At 39.2% G+C, this 18657-nt stretch overlaps 2 protein-coding genes across 10 annotated transcripts in view; one reads left to right on the top strand and one right to left on the bottom strand.

The window, feature by feature from the left end:
* ralgps2 (Ral GEF with PH domain and SH3 binding motif 2) overlaps positions 1 to 18657 on the top strand; it is a 67316-nt gene that overhangs the window by 36890 nt on the left and 11769 nt on the right. The window lies entirely within an intron of this gene.
* Positions 518 to 17198, bottom strand: angptl1a (angiopoietin-like 1a). Its single transcript, XM_067514619.1, has 6 exons — positions 16875 to 17198; positions 7437 to 7684; positions 5220 to 5837; positions 2866 to 3059; positions 1852 to 2122; positions 518 to 1720 (listed from the first exon to the last, which is right to left on the bottom strand). Exons 2-6 carry the CDS (start codon positions 7624 to 7626, stop codon positions 1533 to 1535), a joined length of 1461 nt encoding a protein of 486 aa, XP_067370720.1. The 5' UTR covers positions 7627 to 7684; positions 16875 to 17198; the 3' UTR covers positions 518 to 1532.

Below are 18657 nucleotides of genomic sequence, written 5' to 3'. Positions count from 1 at the left end.
AATGATTTGAACTTGGATAGCACATGTATATTAATGCCATTAAACTTCCCATTGACTTCTCTATATCAAAGTATCTCAAATCTAGCTGAAAATGCTTCCGGATGACTTCACTTGGAGGATCCTTCAGTGCAGATTATGTCTTCTTATTGTTCACACTATGGAGTTTGTAATCATGGTCAACCTGCTTTTCTAGAGCTCCACTGGAGGAGGGGAAGTCAGAGGCACGTTTAAAAGCATTAATGTACATTCATACCCTAAACTAAAACTGTAGAAAGTTGAAAATTGGTGAAGTCGTCCTTTAAATGCCCTTGGCCTTCTTGACTTAAATGTACTCAATTCAGATCAAACCTATTTAAAGTGGTCATATCAGATGATTATATCATCATATAGAGCTATTTTGCATGCTGTATGCATTTAAAATTCATGCTGGGATAGATTTCTATCAAGGAAGGGGCCACACTTTAAACAATCATTTTCATGAAGATGAAGCTGAAGCTGAGTGAAGATTGAAAGACGGTTCAGTGTTTTCAAAAATTTTTAATTTGAGTTGAATGAAACCTGGCAGTGCATGTCACATTTCTCCATCCTCAAGTCAAGTAGACATCCATTCTGGATTTGTTGTTATGGTATCTTTGTGTGTGCTTCTGTTCAAGGGTTATTAATTGATCTCTATATTGGACACAAAAATACCAATATGTGTATCGTTATAGGGCTAAATATAAATTGGCCAAGACTATACTTACTATAAATACAGTGATAAATAACAAAGACTGGCAGAGTAACAACATTGTGAACATTTGGCCTGAGTAGAATCACACCTCTTAAATTAACACATAAAACCAAAGATATTTACATACCAAAGCCAGGTCACCAATATGCACATTGGATGAAAACGTGTTGCATTTTTGTGTTGGGATCAAATGAAACCCCAGAAGTCCAGAAAAATCCCAGATATGACTAGACAGTAGGTTTTTCAACACCTGCCCTCTACTTACTTGATTGTCAGCTATTTGAACTGTCAACGCAACTTGTATGTATTGTATAAGTTTTCATACTACTAAGGTTTAACATCTCAATACATGCAAAGCCCAATGCTACGGGCAGCACTTCTTTCAATAAGTTACCATTAGCTGCTCAGAAGAAACATCATTTCTTTAGCAAATGACAATTTCCTTTATTACAACAGTAAGTAAAATAGGACACTTGTGGACTATACCGAATGTTCCCAGTGAGATTAATGGACCATTGCTGTCCAAACTGTAAGGTGGACCAGAGCAGGTACTTACAGAGGGGAATGATATCTGTCTTCATTTCTTCAATAGAGTCAAATTGAGATCCAGCCACCACACAGACTGCTTGAGTCAATATCATCTGGCCACAAACACATGCCACCTGCTCTTCCTTTTTATATTACAAGGCACAGTTGAACAATGGCAGAGAATTCTGTTCCTGCCTTTACAGTATTTTTATAGGTAGAAAAAGACAATGATAGAGACTCGGGTGCCTTTTGAAAGGAACCGAAGTCAGAGGTTTCAGTCGATCGGTCGGATCATGAGTCGGACTGACTTGAGGGAATAGAAACCTCCTCCATAGTCTGCCCAGAAGATTCCATCCTGAAATTTGCTGCGGTAAACTCCTCCGCTGTACCATACACCATTCAGGTTGGTCTGTCCGCAAGCATTGTACCACCAGCCACCTTTGTGGAAGTGAGCACAGTTACCTAGTGGAGAGAGGCACAGGATCACAAAACAAGATGAGTATGGTGCATGGGCAAAGAATGGGCTATCTAATAACTTCAGCTAATATAAGAAATCCAAAAGCATTTGGGATTCATTTGCAGTTTCCCCCTACCAGAAAATGCATCTTTGTCACGATCAAGTGTGGTGAATTGTTTGCCATTGTGACTGCTCAAGGAGTCGCCAGCATTGCCCTGGTAAGTACCGAGCCTCAACCTGTAGCTCTCGCTCTCTGATTCCAGGTGGAAGCTGCTGTACTCAGCATACACCTTCTTTCCTGTCCAGTCCTCTAGCTCCACCATCATTTTATAGTCCCCCTGTTTTGCCAGGTTGTAGATATTGTCCAGCCCAAGCCAGTGTTCTCCATCTATGTTGCCAAAGCCTTTCTATAGCGGGACAAGCACCACAGCATGTTATTTTCATTACAGTGTCTGGTTGCAACAGTTCAGTAAAATGAAATCCAATGTGCTTCTCGCTGAGATGATAATGTGTTAAGGTTGTGATCTGTAGTTTCTCATTTGAAAAGAATTAGTTGACAGAGACTGTGGTGAGTTGGCTGTGCTAGAGACTGATTCTTTTTCTGATCCATGACATGGAAGTATTGACTCCTAAATCAGATTTTATGACTGAGGGGGAAATTATTGCCCTTCCTCTCCATCTTTTTTTTATATAGACAGAACAGTCTTTTTTTTTTTTTTTAATTTTATTTATTTATTATTTTTTGTTCTCTGTCTTTTTTGTTTTTGTCTGGGTGTTATATAACCTGTGTTCCTTCATCTGTCTTCCCTACCAGCTCTGTAAGGTCTTGGATCACATCTCAATTGCAAAGACTGACACATGGAAGGAATGGCATGAAGGGATCATTTTTAATAGGGTTTGAATAAAGCTGCATTTCCTTCTCAGCACACTGGGGATTTCGGTTTGTGTATACTTGTGTGTTCCTGGCCACCATTCCTGGCTGTGATTTCCAGTGTGAAGAAATGTACTGCTAGGTGTTAGGCAAAAGGAAAAAATCTGAATGATGAGCTTCCTCATGCTATAAGATAATTTGACATTATCTTAATCCACCCTAAAGCTCTTTTTTTGCCAATATAAAAAATTGCTCAATGAACAAGACCACTGAACTTACTTTGTAGTTTTCCCAGTTCCGAAAGAAGTTAACCGAGCCATCTTTCCTACGTTGTAGCACCGTCCAACCTCCATTATCAAGCCCATGTTCACACCAAGCTTGGATTAAATGATCACTACGATCTGTCTTAAGTAGGTACATGCCACTGGTGGTATGACCTGCCTGTCGCACCTGGTAACAGTCCCTAAAGGGACCTGGATTTGGAAAGATTGATGTTGAGAAAAAGGACAACAAAAATTGTTTAATCAAGATGTATAAAGAGATCCCTACTGCATATCACTATTGTCCACATCATAGTATCATATTGCAATTTGCACATTGGGCATATTGTTAAGTGGGTCGGCAATGGCTAACTTAGTAGATTGGCTGCCCACCGACCATAGGGTTGGAGGTTCGCGCCCTGGTCTTCCTGACCAGAACACTGAACCCCTAACCGCCCATCCCCAGCATTGGAGATGGTTGCATCAGGAGGGGCATCTGGCATAAAAACCGTGCCAAATGTGCAGACTAATGAGCCGCTGTGGTGACCCTGATCTTACAGGATAAGCCGGGAGGACGATGAGGAAAAAAAAAATCCTCTTCGTTCCTATTACACCTAACTATCTCCTGAGCCACAGCTAGTTTAATGCCATGCTGTGCCTGAAATTCATGTCTTCTTTTTCTATGGCATATGCAAAAGTCATCATAATCATTCAAACATACAGACAAGTGAAACAGGAGAGAAAGAGGGGAAGGAACATTTGCTAGTCCCCCTTGGTTTGAGGAGATGTAAGATTGTGGCTACATTTTTGGAAAATATCTTCTTTTGCTAAAAACAATTTTCAGTCTAAATTTTACACCACCATGCATGTGTACACTTACATTGTTGTATACACATGAATATATAGCTAAAAAAGCTTGCAATTTTCTTTTCTCTTTCCTTTTTATTTTACTTTCTGGTAACTTTCTTTAAATAGAGCTTTATGGGGTTAAGATTAAAAATATATTCATTAATTGAACCATAATGGTTTAAAAAGGGCTCAGCTAGACCAAACTGTGGCCAGACAATGTGTATTTACGGTAGAAGTGAACCTACATGGAGGAAAGCCAATTAGTACTTATTGGTGACTCGGCTTTGGATTTGGTGTAAACATTTTTCCATCCTGATTTAGATGTACACTATTGAACCATGGCAGTCATTATGAAGTAAAATTAGTATTGTGAAATGCCAATCTATATTATTAAGATAGAAAAAATAATGTTTTATTCAACAAGATCTAAAGAGGTATTTGGAGAACTATACTTACAGGTTTGAAAGGTTATTCCTGCCTTTTTACCTCCAGTAACCACTTCAACACCTCACCTGGTTTTTGTCCTCCAAAAGGACTATATCTTTTTAGATAGCCAATTTGCTTGTCTTTGCTTTGAGCTTGATGAATGCCAGTCATTATTTAGCGTAGTTGCTAAAAGTGCTAAAACTATATAATAGGCACCAGTGGTATTAAAAAAAACTTCACACTACAATATAGACTTTTGTAGTTTTTCACAATTAAGTGAGGCTGGACTTGCCCTACTATCCAATGGCAAGTAATGTGATAGTAATAGAATTTTAAAGTATCTCATTTAAACAGAGATTTTATTATCTGATTCAAAAATATTCTTTGCTACAACATTCCTCTGAACTGTGTTGTGTCTACCAAGAGAATAGCCCGTTGTTATTCAAACTAAGCTGCTTTTATTTTCCTGTTTATCTGTGGGATGCTACGCATGATTTCATTCATTTAACCATCTGCTCATATAACCAAACTACAACAACCCTGACCAATTTTTCAATTCCATTTCCAAGCAGTATTCTAAACTTGCAAATTGGTTTCATATTGTAGATAATCTTAGTCACATGTCATAATCAGACTGTCTGTGAGGAAAGTGCGGAGAAGCCTTATCAATCTCAAAGAATCATATCTGATTCAATGGGTCTTTTTGAACCACACTCATGAAATGTGTACTTTGTTTTACTATACCTTCCCTTTTGATTTCTTGTACATCAATCTGACTTAAGCCTAGCAGTTGATTTATTCCAAGTCTCCGAATGCTGTTCATAACAGCCTAATTCCCATTCTACTAATTTAGTACATATGCTCAGTGCACTGCAGCCAACACAACCGCGGCCAAGTGGGATTCATCGGAATGTATGATTTCACTGACTCTGAACCATGCCAAGGATGAGCCAAGCGTGCCTCAGCAATACCAACTGTTGTAAGAAGTTGTGTTGTGAATTATAGTTTTTATTTAGTTGTACGAATTAATTGATTATTTATCATTGTTCAGTTAATAATTTTTTCATCAGTTACTGTATTTCTAAAATGCGTACATACCATCTGAGGTAAGTGTTCCCTGTGGTGGAGGGTTGATCCCAAAGGGGCTTGCAGTAGGAGAGTCAATACGTGATCCTCGGGCAAAGGCCCGGTTGTTATTGTCCCTCTGTATCTCATTGGTGAAACGATTATTAACTGGTATATTCTGTGGCACCACCTGTACCAGCGGAGGGACTGCGGGCAGCTCGCTGCGTCCCAGCGTTCTCATACACTGTTCCTCCAGTGCAGAGATGAGAATGGATTGGTTATTGACCACCCCAGCCATTGTGGCAAACCGGGACTCCAGCTCCTTGTACCTGGAAGCCAATCTCATCATCTCAGAGGTCACATTGAGGACACGGTTCTCCAGCTGGGCTAACTCCAAAGAGTTGTCTCTTTTTCTAATGATCTCATGTAGCAGCTGCATATAGAGTTGGGTTACCCTGGAGTTCATGTTCCTGCTCTCTTTCCGCAGCAACTTCATCTCGTTCACCAAGTTACCATCCACATCCACCACCAGCTGCAGTGTCTCAATCTCACGCCGCTGTTTATTGAGCACTTCTCGCACATCTGCAATGTCCATGCGAGTCACTCTGTCCTTGTCTGGCTCAGGGCCTGTGGTGCTGGCACAGATTGGACCTAATGACAGATATTCATTATTTAAGAGATTGTCAAGAATGTATTAGGGGAAAAGGAAAAAGCTTATACAACTCCAAATTCCCAAAAAGTTGGGACAATGTGTAAAACGTAAATTAAAAACAAAAAGCAATGATTTGCAAAGCTCATCAACCCATGTTTTTTTTTCACAATAGAACATAAACAACATATCAGATGATGAAACTAAGACATTGATGGCAGCAACACATCTCAAAAAAGTTTGAAGAGGGAGGATGTTTACCATTATGTAGCATCCCCTCTTCTTTTAACAAGTGTCTGTAAACATCTGGGAAGTAAGGAGAACATTTGCTGGAGTTTTAGGAGAGGAATGCTGTCCCATTCTTGTCTGATGCAGGATTCTGCTACGTAACAGACCTGGGCCTTTGTTGTTTTTTGTTTTATGATGCCCCAAATGTTTTCTTTTGGTGAAAGGTCTGGACTGCAGCAGGTTCACCACCCGGAGTCTTCTCCTGCAAAGCCATGCTGTTGTGATGAATGCAGTATGTGGTTTAGCATTGTCTTGCAAGGCCTTCTCCTAAAGGGACGTTGTGGATGGGAGCCTATGTTGCTCTAAAATGTCTATGTACCTGTCAGCATTAATGGGGCCTTTCCAGATGTGTAATCTGCCCACGCCACACGCACTAATGCACCCCCATACCATCAGAGATGCAGGCTTTTAAACTACTGATAACAAGCTGGATGGTCCGTCTCCTCTTTAGTCTAGAGAAGAGGGCACCCATGGTTTCCAAAAAGAATTTCAAATTTTGGTTCATCTGACCACAGAAGAGTTCTATTTTGCCTCAGACCATATTAAATGAGCTGTGGCCCAGTGAACACTGCCGCGTTTCTGGATCATGTTCACATATGGCTTTTTCTTTGCATGATACAGCTTTAACTTACATTTGTGGATTGCACAGTGAACTGTGTTCACAGACAGGGATTTCTGAAAGTGTTCCTGAGCTCATGCAGTGATGTCCAGTAGAGAATCGTGCCTGTTTTTAATGCAGTGCTGCCTGAGGGCCAGAAGATCACTCACATCCAGTTTTGACCTTCAGTCTTGTCAGAGATTCCTCCTGATTCTCTGAATCTTTTGAAATTATATAGTGTAGATGGTGTGATCTTCACAATTTTCTGAAATTGTTCCACAACTTTTTTTATACATTTTCTTACATTGGTGAACTTCTGCCCATCTTTATATTCCAGAGGCTCTGCCACTCTGAAAGTCTCCTTTTATACCCAGTCATGTTTCTGACTTGTTGGCAATTAACCTAATTAGTTTTCAAATGCTCGTTCATTCTTTTTGTCTTTCGGCAACTACTTTTCTAGCCTTATGTTGCCCCTATTTTAACTTTTTTTTAAGATCTAAGTATTTTCCATGAAATGGTAAAATGTCTGTTTCAACATCTGATATGTTGTTTCTGTTCTATTTTAAATAAAATATGGGTTGATGAGATTTGCAAGTCATTGCATTCTGTTTTTATTTACTTTTTATACATCCTGGAATTAGGATCGTAATAAAAGACTGGTTGAGAAACAAAGATGGATACAACTGAAGGTTTACAAGTAAAAAGGTTAACAAACCTGTGATTTTCTGCTCAGGTACCAGGAAGGTGTATGAACACTTTTTGGCATCAGGATCCAGAGGAGCTCTTTTATTTCTATGGAGTGAATGCTCTTTGGTCCTCCGGGCATCCCTGGAGCTCCTGCCATAACTTTGCTCCCAGAGTGAGAGGCAGAGCAGGGCATACAGGCTCCACATGAGGCCCTGCATTACTGTTGGCTGGTTAGATGGATAGATGGACTGCCACTTAAGCTCCCTCCAGATCTTCCTGTTGTAATACAGCATCGTAAAATGTAAGAGTCGGAAACAGCCACTTCTTTGTTTACAAAGACTGACAAAACGTATACACTGAAAACTGCAGGGGTGCTTTATTGGGTGTTCTCACAGACTTGATAAAATTACTGCCATAAAAATCTATTAGACACTTTTTCAAATATTTGTTTCAAATAATTGTTAAGGAAATGTACTAATTGTGCAAGGGCAGATGTATCAAACTATTGTTCCACATAATGTGGAATGGAAAGACTGAAAGAAATGACTAGGCAACAGGAGGATGTCTGCTTTCTGTCTCAGTTAGTTTCCCTGCAGACAGACAACCCATTTTTTGAGGTCTTTTAGGTTTTTTCATGTATTAAGTGGACTGATATGTGGCAGCTGTCTGTGCTTTACTTTGGTATCTTGCCTTATGCTTAATCTATCCTTAGTGTTGAAAGAAGGTTTTTCTTCTTCTGAAACGCCCACTCTCTTGTACACGGTAATGCTTTTTTTTCCATAAACATTTCGCATACAGCACTCAGACTGCCCTCTGACTGCTGTATGTGTGTCCCGCTTTATTTATAGTAGGGGAAAGATGATAATATTCTCATAAAGCTAACTTATGTAGCTTACTACCTCATTGCCTCAAGTTTCATAATTTTCTTATTGTGTAATTTCCTATTAAAACTTAATGCACTGTCTTCGCTATATTTATGAGTTTATTGCTTCACCATTGTTTTTAGTTTAGTAACCAGCACTATAAACATGCAATCATGTAATCCCATCATATTTTGTGATAGATGACAAGTTTGCCTTAAGGGCCTTTATAGTCTGAACATATGTGTCCCTCTGTTCTTAAAATTCTTAACTCAGATAAGAATAATCATCCACCTGAATGCCAAAATAAGTTCAAGATCCCTGTTGTGGCTCAGAGAATTCTTCTAGTAATTCCCCCAACGGCATACTTGATCATCAAAAAAAAAAAAAAAAGATCAGTGCACAACAAGGCTTCATACATCCAGCAGAATTGTTTAGTAGGGGTAGTGTATGTTTCACCTAAACATGTACTTGTACTTTGTTTCGTATCCCTGCTAATTCTACTCAAGTTTCTCCACAAAAACACGTCCAAGCAGATGTACACACTGCTTTATGTAGCCTGCATGAAGGCCAAGATTGTCTAGTCCTCCTAATCTTCACATTATTCATCACAGTCAATGCCATATCATGCAGTTCTGGCCCCATGTGTCTTCCTAATGACGCCATTGTGGTTCTTCCAACATTTTTGGATTCTGTTACTTTGCAATGATGTCGATATGAGACAAAATTACAGCGAATACAGCAGGTCTATAGTGTGTGTGTGTGTGTGTGTGTGTGTGTGTGTGTGTGTTATGATTGAATGCTATGTGTGCATGACCATCCAGAGACATTATTCATTTTCACGGTGATGCGTTTTTCCAGCAGCTGGTGTGTCAGCCAGCACAACCAGGTACTGTATCCTTGATGACCTCAGTGAGAGCTGCTAATGATTTAAACAGCAACATAAGCAGTATCAATTCTCAAGTCAATCTTTTCTTACAAAATATAACATCCTTTCTACAATCATGGGGGTGTCTCAGAAGGTGTTCATATTCACTATGGTCACGGCCAAGCAAGATCACAGCTCATTCATCAGCTGTCACTTCATGTCCCATTACTTTCTCATCGTAATTTTTTTTCCCTCCATTCTTCTCCCCTCTTTCCTTTCTTCTCCCCCAGAGTCTGATTTTTCTCCTGGGTGGTGATTCTGAGTATGAAGTGCCTAATGTTTTTCATGGAACCACAAGATATCAAAGACATTCCAGCCAATGTGAAAGGTCAAAAGTGTGTTGCGAGGGTACAAGGTTTTCATTGAGTGGAACACCTTGTAAAACCACGGTATCAGTGTATGTGCGTTTAACCCTTTAAGTGCAACAAAGCAAATAAAGTTTTAACTGCTGTTTTTATTTATTTATTTCATTTTTTCATTTGATGGACAAAGATAGTTTGCTTTGATTTGATACAAACTTGGGTAATACATCCCTCGAAATGTTATTAGAGGGGCTTCTGATAAATTTTGGATACAGTCAGAACTCGTTAGAGCACCAAATTGTGTCTACAAAAACAGAAGTAGGAAGAGCTTGGGCTCTAGTGGATTAAAGACGGTGTGGAAGGAAGTGGATAATGGCCGTTTTCCATTTTCTAAGTAGACATCATGAGCATAAATTAATGCAGAGCGTCTCATAAATGCAAATATTCTTGTCTTTTTTTTTTTCAACTTACACTTAGCAGATTTGCATTGGTTTATCTGCCTGTTTATTAATCCCCCGTACTCTTTCCTTTTCTTCCTTTTTTGCATACTTTTCTTCCCCTTCACCTTCTCTGTTTGATGCTCCTTCTGTTTTTTTCAGCTAAATATGTTAGGCAGAACCATATGAAAGCTATAGATGGTAACCAATAAAAGAAGCTGGAACAAATTTTCTCCTATGTGAGTACGATTTATTAAATTTCTTGTTTACACAGCCGTCCTGGGAAACTGTTCTTGTGTTCCATAACATCCATGTGGAACCAGTGAATCTCTATGTGGAATTAAGGATTTAAATTGTGCCTCTAACTCTGCCTCCTTTTTATGTTTTGGCAACAGTTAGAGCTTATAAATCTCTCCAAGGGCACTGCTGGGTCCTCATCCCTTTAATGGGTATTAATAGTACGGAGACAGTGGCTTCATAATTGTTCTAACCACCCCCTGTTTCTCTCTGAGCTATTACTTTATTTTAATGGATGTTATTAGAACAGTATAAGGACAGTAGTTTTGTGTAGCCAAATTCCTTGGGTCTTTTTACCGCACTAAATTGTCCAACTGGGAGTAATTATAAGTTGAACAAAAGCCAATTATTTCACTGTTTTAACTATTACTCTTATCTTGTAACGAAACTTAGAAAAGGGCCATATGTGTCTGCAGCTTTGCTTTGTAACATATAGTTTTTGTTTTTTTTTTGTCTTTGGCCGTGGTTTGAGATGAACATATCTGATGGTTTTTACAGCTCTTTTAAATTCTTCAAAGAAGAAGAGTTTTTTGATGGCTGTTGACTTTGAGTTGTTTTATCTAATAATAGCAGTAAAAATCCACTGCTGACATGCTCACTTCACAAAACGAATACGCTCACATGATTGTTTTTAACACACACACACACACACACACACACACACACACACACAAACAGAGGTGTGTGTGGAGGTTTGTACAATTGGCTTTCATCTGCTTAGATTGTCTTTGTAGGATCTGATGTTGTACATGAATGTGGATTGGCCTTGTGCCTGAGCCATTTTCTAAATACTGTAAGAGAAGAAATGATCAGAAGTCATCTGCCAGAAAGCAATGATGCTTATTTTACTCCTAGGCAGGAAGAATTTTTTTTGGCAATCTTGTTACATCAGAAAGCCTTGTGTTAGACTTGTAGTTTTGGGGAAAAAAACCTCTTGGAGCACATCATATAATTTTGTTGATCCGAGCTATCATAGCAAAGGAGAAAAAAGTTATCAATCAGATTAATAATCAGATGGGATAAATATGTTTTTATAATTCGACTCACTGTACTCTTGGAAGGTGAACTTGTTAGTCAGTTAGTTTACCTCTTAACAAATTAAGAATAATATAATTTTCTGTTGCTCAACAAATGTGCTCAGCATGTCAGCTTTTCACTCCCATGATGTAGCAATATTCATTATAACATTAATTAAATTAACATAATTATATTAATTATGTTATGAACGTGGGTTGTTTATTTAAAAATCAAACAATTTAATAAACATTTCTAGATGTATCAACAAAAAGAAGTACTGCAGTGTGTGTGTGTGTGTGTGTGTGTGTATGCCAGTCAATGCTGTAGTATTCAAAATACATACGCAACATGAACCATAGTCTGTGAGAGTGTGAAATTTAGATTGAGGCAGTTTTAACTGCCAGAAGTATCTTTTGACAATGTTGTGTGGGTTTCAAATCTCCTGTCTCCTGTAGTGATTTAGCAATTCTGATGTGTCAGTCTGTAGCCTGATGGATTGCAGTTCAACAAGCAGGGGAGAAAGACTTGGACAAAATTTATTTCTATTTTTATAGCCAATGTATTTCCCAGTTTCAAAATCTGCAGCTTCCACTCCCCCATATGGCCCTCAAATTTTCCCACAACAAGTCCAAAACACTCTGAAACAGGCAACACATCATCAGCGGTCAGAAGAAAAGGAGAAGAGCAAAAACAAAGGGAGTAAGTGAGTAGCGAGAGGAGAGGGTTCGAACTTGGAGAGGAGCATCAATAAACAGCAGTACTGCTTTACATGAAAACATGGAGCCCAGCCAGCTACGCTGTACAAAGCCAGACACAAACTTCCTCCCAGCTTTTAGTCTATACATTATGTCACCAGCCACTCGATGGTCAATAGAGCAAAGTTACACAACCTAACTCTGTCTTCAAAATGCACCAATTTACTCATTGTTGTGCCATTACTAAAGCAGGTCCTCACAGAACCAAAAAAGGGGAGATTAAGAGGAAGTGACGGGTGAGAAATAAACTGATCAGCTTTGAACAAAGAATGACTGATATAGACGGACAAAATATCTAAAAGGAAGTTTCAAAGATGGGTTAAAGAAGTGAGTAGTAAAAGTACTGACATTATGAAGTAATGATGAAAACAAGGAAAACAGCATGGACGCTGAGAGGAGCACTAACATCAAGGAAAACCTTACAATATCTCCATTACCAAATGTGAAGGAATCATCCAAAGACTGGCAACACTGTGCAATGTGATTTTGAAATATTAAAAGGAAAATCTAGTCAGATCCCCACAAATCAGGATTGGACTTTCTTCGCTTTATTATTATGAACCCTCCCTCTAGAATTCAAAATGAACAATAAAGTGGAAACCACAGATATTTTCAGATTAAGTGGTTCATTTTAATAAGAAATTTGCCCGTGGTTAGAATACAAGCAGCCCAATAAAACTCCACAAGGGTTCCCACTGCCTGTTTCCTGCTACTGTATTACCAGGGAGGGAGACCCCCATCTGTTTTCCTTCTTCTGTTTTGAAACTCTAAACATGTGGGCTGATGTAGAGGTCAGAGGTCTATTTGTGGGGATTAGGGTGCAGTCCCACCCTTCCTCTACCTCTGCCCCCACCCATTTACTCCACTACCCCCGTAATCAATTGGTCTTTGTGGAAAACATTTTTCTTTCTTTTTTGCAACTCACTCACTAACTCACAGGAGTACAAGGCTCTGTTTGTATGGTTGGGGTATTCAGGGAGACAGAGTTCATATTAGACCTCCCTATGTGTCATTTGTAGTCATTATCATTAGGTCGTTTAACTCCCCAACACCCTCCTCCATTATTCTGTGACTCTAATCTCTTTGCTTCTCCTATTGCAGATCAAACTCCACTTTTCTTGTCCAAATGTAGCCATAACATTTAATCACATTTGTTGACATCACCATAAACTACTCTGTATATCAGTAATAAATCCCTTAGGATTAGAGATTGGCTATTAACTTTCTTGTTGAGGTGGCTTTGCTTTCTGATTAGTTTAGATTAGTGAAGTGAAACTTGGTTTCTAATAAACACATTTTGCTGCTAAGGTTTGAACAGTCAGACATAGCTCTAGGCAGTTTAGGGAAGGAAGGACGGTTGGAAGGAGGGACCAGTAAAAGGTTAGAGCATTAATAAAATGTTTGTGTGAATAGTGATTATTTTCATATTTAGGAGATTACCCATAAACGACTACATTCTGAGTAACCTCTCACGTTAAGGTCATACCTCCAACTGTGCATGCTTTGTATTACCTGAATCAACACATACATTTACAGACACACACTGACTCTGCATAGTTATGCCTCCCCTTCTTTGTTTATGCCGAACTCCTGGCTGACCTCTTCCTTTTTACGGTGACCTGTCCACTCAACTGTACCCAAGCCCTCATTAAGAGAAAGATCTTCATGGTGCTGCAACAGCACGACCCAGAGATTTTTAAATTTTTGTTGCTGTTCCTCCGATACACTCCTGCTATAATTTTAACACTGTGATGTATAATGTCACTGAACCCCCAACAGCCCATTCCCATCCCCAGCTGTGCAGTGCCGGTCCAAGCACGGTAGTAATTTGGGAGGATTGCGTCAGGAAAGGCATCCGGCGTAAAAACTGTGCCAAATCAACATGCAGACAATGATGTGGTGTGGCTACCCTGAACTCACAGGATAAGCCGAAAAGGCTTATCTCCCCCCCAAAAAAGATGTATAATGTCAGTCTACTCTGAGCCACCAGGCTCTGTGACATACAATGTAAGGTTATGTCTTAAGACATGAGTCCTGTTTGTTCTGCTGTACTGAGACTTGACCACAGTTCATGTCAGTTCCATTTTATTTGTGTCATACATTCACTTTAATAATGCCTTCCCTAAAACACAATTTAAAAGTTTCAAAAAACTCATAAACCATAAATTGTATAGTTTTTACAACAACAAAAATCCATCTAATCAAAATGTACACTACAGAATAAAATGTACTACATTGATATTCTCACCTAAATTACAAAACAGGCAAGTTTTTTCTCTTCAGAGAGACCACTAAACTGGCTTTTTTTTTTATAACTAAAGGTAAAGTACGCAAGGACTGAGCCATTGCTCAGGTATTTATTATTTACTGTAAAAGTCTGTTCCAGTGGAATTATCTCACATCTGTGTTTGACATTTGGGGGTTCCCATATCCCCACAAATAGGCAAAACCGGTGCAAATTGATGACTTTAAAAAAATGACTTGAATTGCTTTCTTATGTAGTATTGTGTTACATTTTACCTCTATAAAATAAAGGAATGCTAGATGAATCCCTGAATGCCAGATGAATAATCAGAAACCAGACTTTTGAATAAGTACAGAAACCAAGATCTTTACATGAGTTGAACATTGGCCCATGCTTAAAGGAGTGACACTCATATAAGATAACATTTTTCTACTGCAAATGACACATTTAAACCAAATTTAAATACATTATTTCTCAAAAGCAATTTATGCCTAAATTCTATACCTTTGCTGCTAATCTCTCTTTCCAGCGCCAATCAACCACAATTTTAAGATGGATCTTGTTTTAATCCAAGGTGTTGGATGTGGGAAGCCACTTTTATCTACACTCATATATTTGAACATAACAGCTGGTGCTCAATACTAACACTTAATGGCATAAAACTTTCCATTTTCATTCCATCAACTCCTGAGGATAACAGTCTATACTGAGGAAGATCTCCATTTACCCAGTCAATTGGCTTCTGAAAATCAATAAAACAAACAAATATATGATCAAAAAACACACATATATTGCATGTGGTCAGAACAGCGCAAGAGCAGTGTTTTAGAACAAGCTAATGTCTGTATCCAGTTTGTTATCTGTATCCGCTCCTATATGCGGCTCTGTTGTAAGATCGGCCGTACTGCCTGTTGTACATCTTTGCCTGTAAAGGATTCACTTACAACCTCAGGTTATACGACGAGATACAATTAGTCACATTCCCATCCCCTAAAAAAATGCAGCTGCCTAATTCTGGCTGAGTGAGCTCTCAGTCTCCTGCTGTTCCAGCAGAGTCGTGCATTGGGGGGAGGGTAGTGGTTAACCATCTCTGACAGCCCTAGCAAGCACTACCTGATGGCTGTTTACTGACTTGTCCATGAAGCTTTAAAAACTTTTAAAAAGGAAAAAAATCAAACAGATTTTCTGTTTTGATTTATAGTCAGGGGTGAAGGTGAAGAGAGCGGTTACTTTATGTGTGGATTGGTTGTAATGACCCATTTAAAGCCCTCTCCCTGGCCTGTCTCCCATGCACCCGGGGTTCAGGTGAACCCAAGGGCCTAGCACTGCTGCTGAGCACGCAATGTTCTGGATATTTCTTAAACAGCTGCAGCTGCCTCCTCTTCATTTTAACTGTCTCCCTTCTTGTTGTTGCAGGTATTGATTTTGTGATTTATTACTCTTTGGGTAATACGAGGAAGCTTGTAAAATGTTAAAATATCTTAGCCTTTTGCCATATCCTTATTTCACCTTTTACTTTAAATGCAGACATTTTGAAGATGTGTGTGTGTGTGTGTGTGTGTGTCAGTCATGGTCATTTACACCATTCACAGATGTGGCTGTGAAGCAAACAGAACATTTTCCACAGATCCTTCCAACAGGCCAGGATGTAAATAAGAACAGTTGAAGATAATTGGAGGTTGGTACCAGATTGATGCTATTATTGTTCAAAGTTTTTGATGTCATGGTAAGGTTGTGACTAAAGTGACTAATCTCCAAAGGGTGTATGCGATAGAGGATGTGGTTAACGTTGAATTACATTGCTTCATCACGATGTTGTATCAAACACAACCCTGCGAAGGCTTACTGAAACCATCACTTTCAAGGACTCCACAAGCTACAGTGCATTTTGCATCTAAATGTGTGATATCACAGCCTCCATATGTAACAAGGAGGATTTGTGTTGAGAGACCAGTAACCACATCACGATATGTAACATTGATCTAACCCTGACTCCAGCAGGTTAATCTGACTCCATCATAGTACCACTGTTAGCAGCCAGGCTCAGATGGTGCTGTATTAAGAAACCAAAAGCCAAGTAAAAATAAACAAGCCTGGCTCCAGAGCTCAAATCGCTCTGTCTGATCAGACCAGCCTCCCTCAAATGTTTTGCTGGAATGCCTCACTTTTCTTTCTCTTCACTTTTTTTCCATTTAGCTTTTGGTTTCTCTTTGATAAGGCTCTCCTAATTTCAAAACGGTTTAAGAGTCTGATTGTTTTCTTTCTTTGCAGTCTATGTAGACAGATTTACACCAGTGCCTCAAAATGAATTTTTTAAAAATTGTCTTTAAATTGCTCAATTAACAATTCTAATAACACAACCTGTGTCCATTATGAACTGCTATCCTGTAGATGCAAATATCATGAAACAGTGTAATTAATCCCTGCATTTTAGTAAGTAAATCATAGTCCTTAGAGTCTAGAGGAAACCCAGAATCTGTAGGCAGAACTTTCAGTAGCAGTGTCCTAGCCTCCCTAAACTCTTAAGATCTTCCACAGATGCCCAGACACACACTCGTGCTTACACATACACACTATCTTGCTAGCAGGAACCCAAAATAAAAAATGTACCCAGGCAACATTTACCTTTTTGTTACCAGTAGTGGGGGTCTGTTTCCTGCAGTTATAGCTTCACCTGTGTATTGTATTGTATCTTCACCAAGCTGCAGTGCTCAGGACTCATCTCTGTCTCTTTCCATTTGTCCCAGTCTTCTGAGGTGATCGCCTTCTCTCACTCCTTATGTCCTGCTGCTGAAAATTACAGTATCAATTCTTTTGTAAAAAGGCCTAACTCCCAACAATGTTCTTGTTTGTAGACTCAACTCTTCCCAGGTTCTGAATTTGACATAGTTCAAAAACCATCCACTTAAACAGACTGAGCTCTGATGACTGATGCTTTGAGTTTTTCACAAAGGATGGGGAAGAGTAAAAGAGGGAGGGGAAGGAGGAAGAGAGGGGAGGAGAAGGGGGATGAGGGTGTGGGTGTTGGAGTTGGAGACTGCCTTTTTTTTTTTTTTTTTTTTTTTTTTTTTTTCCCCTCTGTATTTTTTTTTTTTTAAGAGTGGCCCTTTCTGCCTCTGATGTCACTCTGATGGAAAAAGGCAGAAGAAGAGAATAACAGAACTGCCTCATTAAGTTTCCCATCCTCAACAATGGGATTTGTGGTTCTTCTGAAATATCGTATCAAATGACTGGAAATTAGACCTGTTTGAATTCAGGATAGGTTTTGCTGAGTTTGGAGCACTGACAAACTCTACTTTGACCCTTTCTTTCACTATTACAACCTCATTTTTCTCCTTCAGTAATGGGAAGAACTGATTGTAATGCTGCTGAGGTGTCTCAAAAGCTTCCTGTTGAAGTCTAGCTGGTCATATGAGAACAGTAGATAGAGGCAGACAGTTAGTGCTGCTTCATGGTGTTTGTTTAGTCTTTTCTTGATTGTTATCACTCCTCTCCTTTTCTGCAATATGTTAAGGTATGTGACAGATTTATTTATGTGTTGGTAAAATATCTCTTCTAGGTAACTAGACACAGGGGATCTTTTCTCCCTGCTTTATGACTTCCTCATTCTAAACTTGTTGCTGACTTAATCCTTACAATTTGTACTTTATGTACACTAAACACAAGTTCTTTGAGCATGCTTCTATCCATGGGTGTTCCTAGCAGTATGGATTTGTGCAGGACTAACCACGGCTATACTTGACAATCTCAGAGAGCAGCAATAACAGTTAAGTATTTAGGACCCAATCTTCCTCTTCTTCCCCTCATCTCTCACTTTTCCCCCTCACAGCTGAGTTTTCAGAGGCTTGCAAACTGCTCCTTGTACTCTCAGCCTCTCTTTGATTCTAATCTGTGTGCGTGTATATGTGTGTGTCTGTGTGTGGGGGTGGGGTGGGTGTATCCGTAAGACAATGTTTGGTCCTTTTATCTGCTAGATCTGTTGTTGCTTATTTTTACATGCAAAGAATTGTAAGTGTGTGTGTGCGCACACATCTGACTATAACACCACTTCCCAAGTATGAGGGGGAGGTGGGTGTTATGTGTGTGATAACTTTTTTACATCTGGACTCAATTTGGCACTGGCGTGTGAAAGAAACATTGAGCAAGAAAAAGCATAATGGAAAGGAGGACATACCATCAATTCACTTTTAAAGCTTGTTAATATCTCTTTTCAGAACAGTGGAAAGCTACTCCTGGGTTTTTTCATAATGTTAATATTTATGTAATGAGAGACTGGTAATCTTAGCTCTACTCAAAGTCGGGGAGATGGGCTTGAAAAGGCTGAGAAAGGCTGAGTGTCATCCAATTGACACTCAGAGGTATTTAGACCCATGGGGAGCAGATCGGTGCAAGATAGTCTGGTAGTAGT

The sequence above is a fragment of the Channa argus genome, chromosome 8 (genome assembly GCF_033026475.1).
Source record: "Channa argus isolate prfri chromosome 8, Channa argus male v1.0, whole genome shotgun sequence".
NCBI lineage: Eukaryota > Metazoa > Chordata > Actinopteri > Anabantiformes > Channidae > Channa > Channa argus.
The sequence above is the reverse complement of the archived record's forward strand: the minus strand, read 5'-3'. Positions and strand labels throughout refer to the sequence as shown.

What these genes read in the sequence shown, in the direction of transcription:
- angptl1a (XM_067514619.1), bottom strand. Translation starts at nt 7,626, where the DNA reads ATGCAGGGCCTCATGTGGAGCCTGTATGCCCTGCTCTGCCTCTCACTC. An exon ending in ACCTGAGCAGAAAATCACAG is followed by an intron (nt 5,838 to 7,436) that starts GTTTGTTAACCT and finishes ATCTGTCATTAG; the next exon opens with GTCCAATCTGTGCCAGCACC. An exon ending in GGGAACACTTACCTCAGATG is followed by an intron (nt 3,060 to 5,219) that starts GTATGTACGCAT and finishes TTCCAAATCCAG; the next exon opens with GTCCCTTTAGGGACTGTTAC.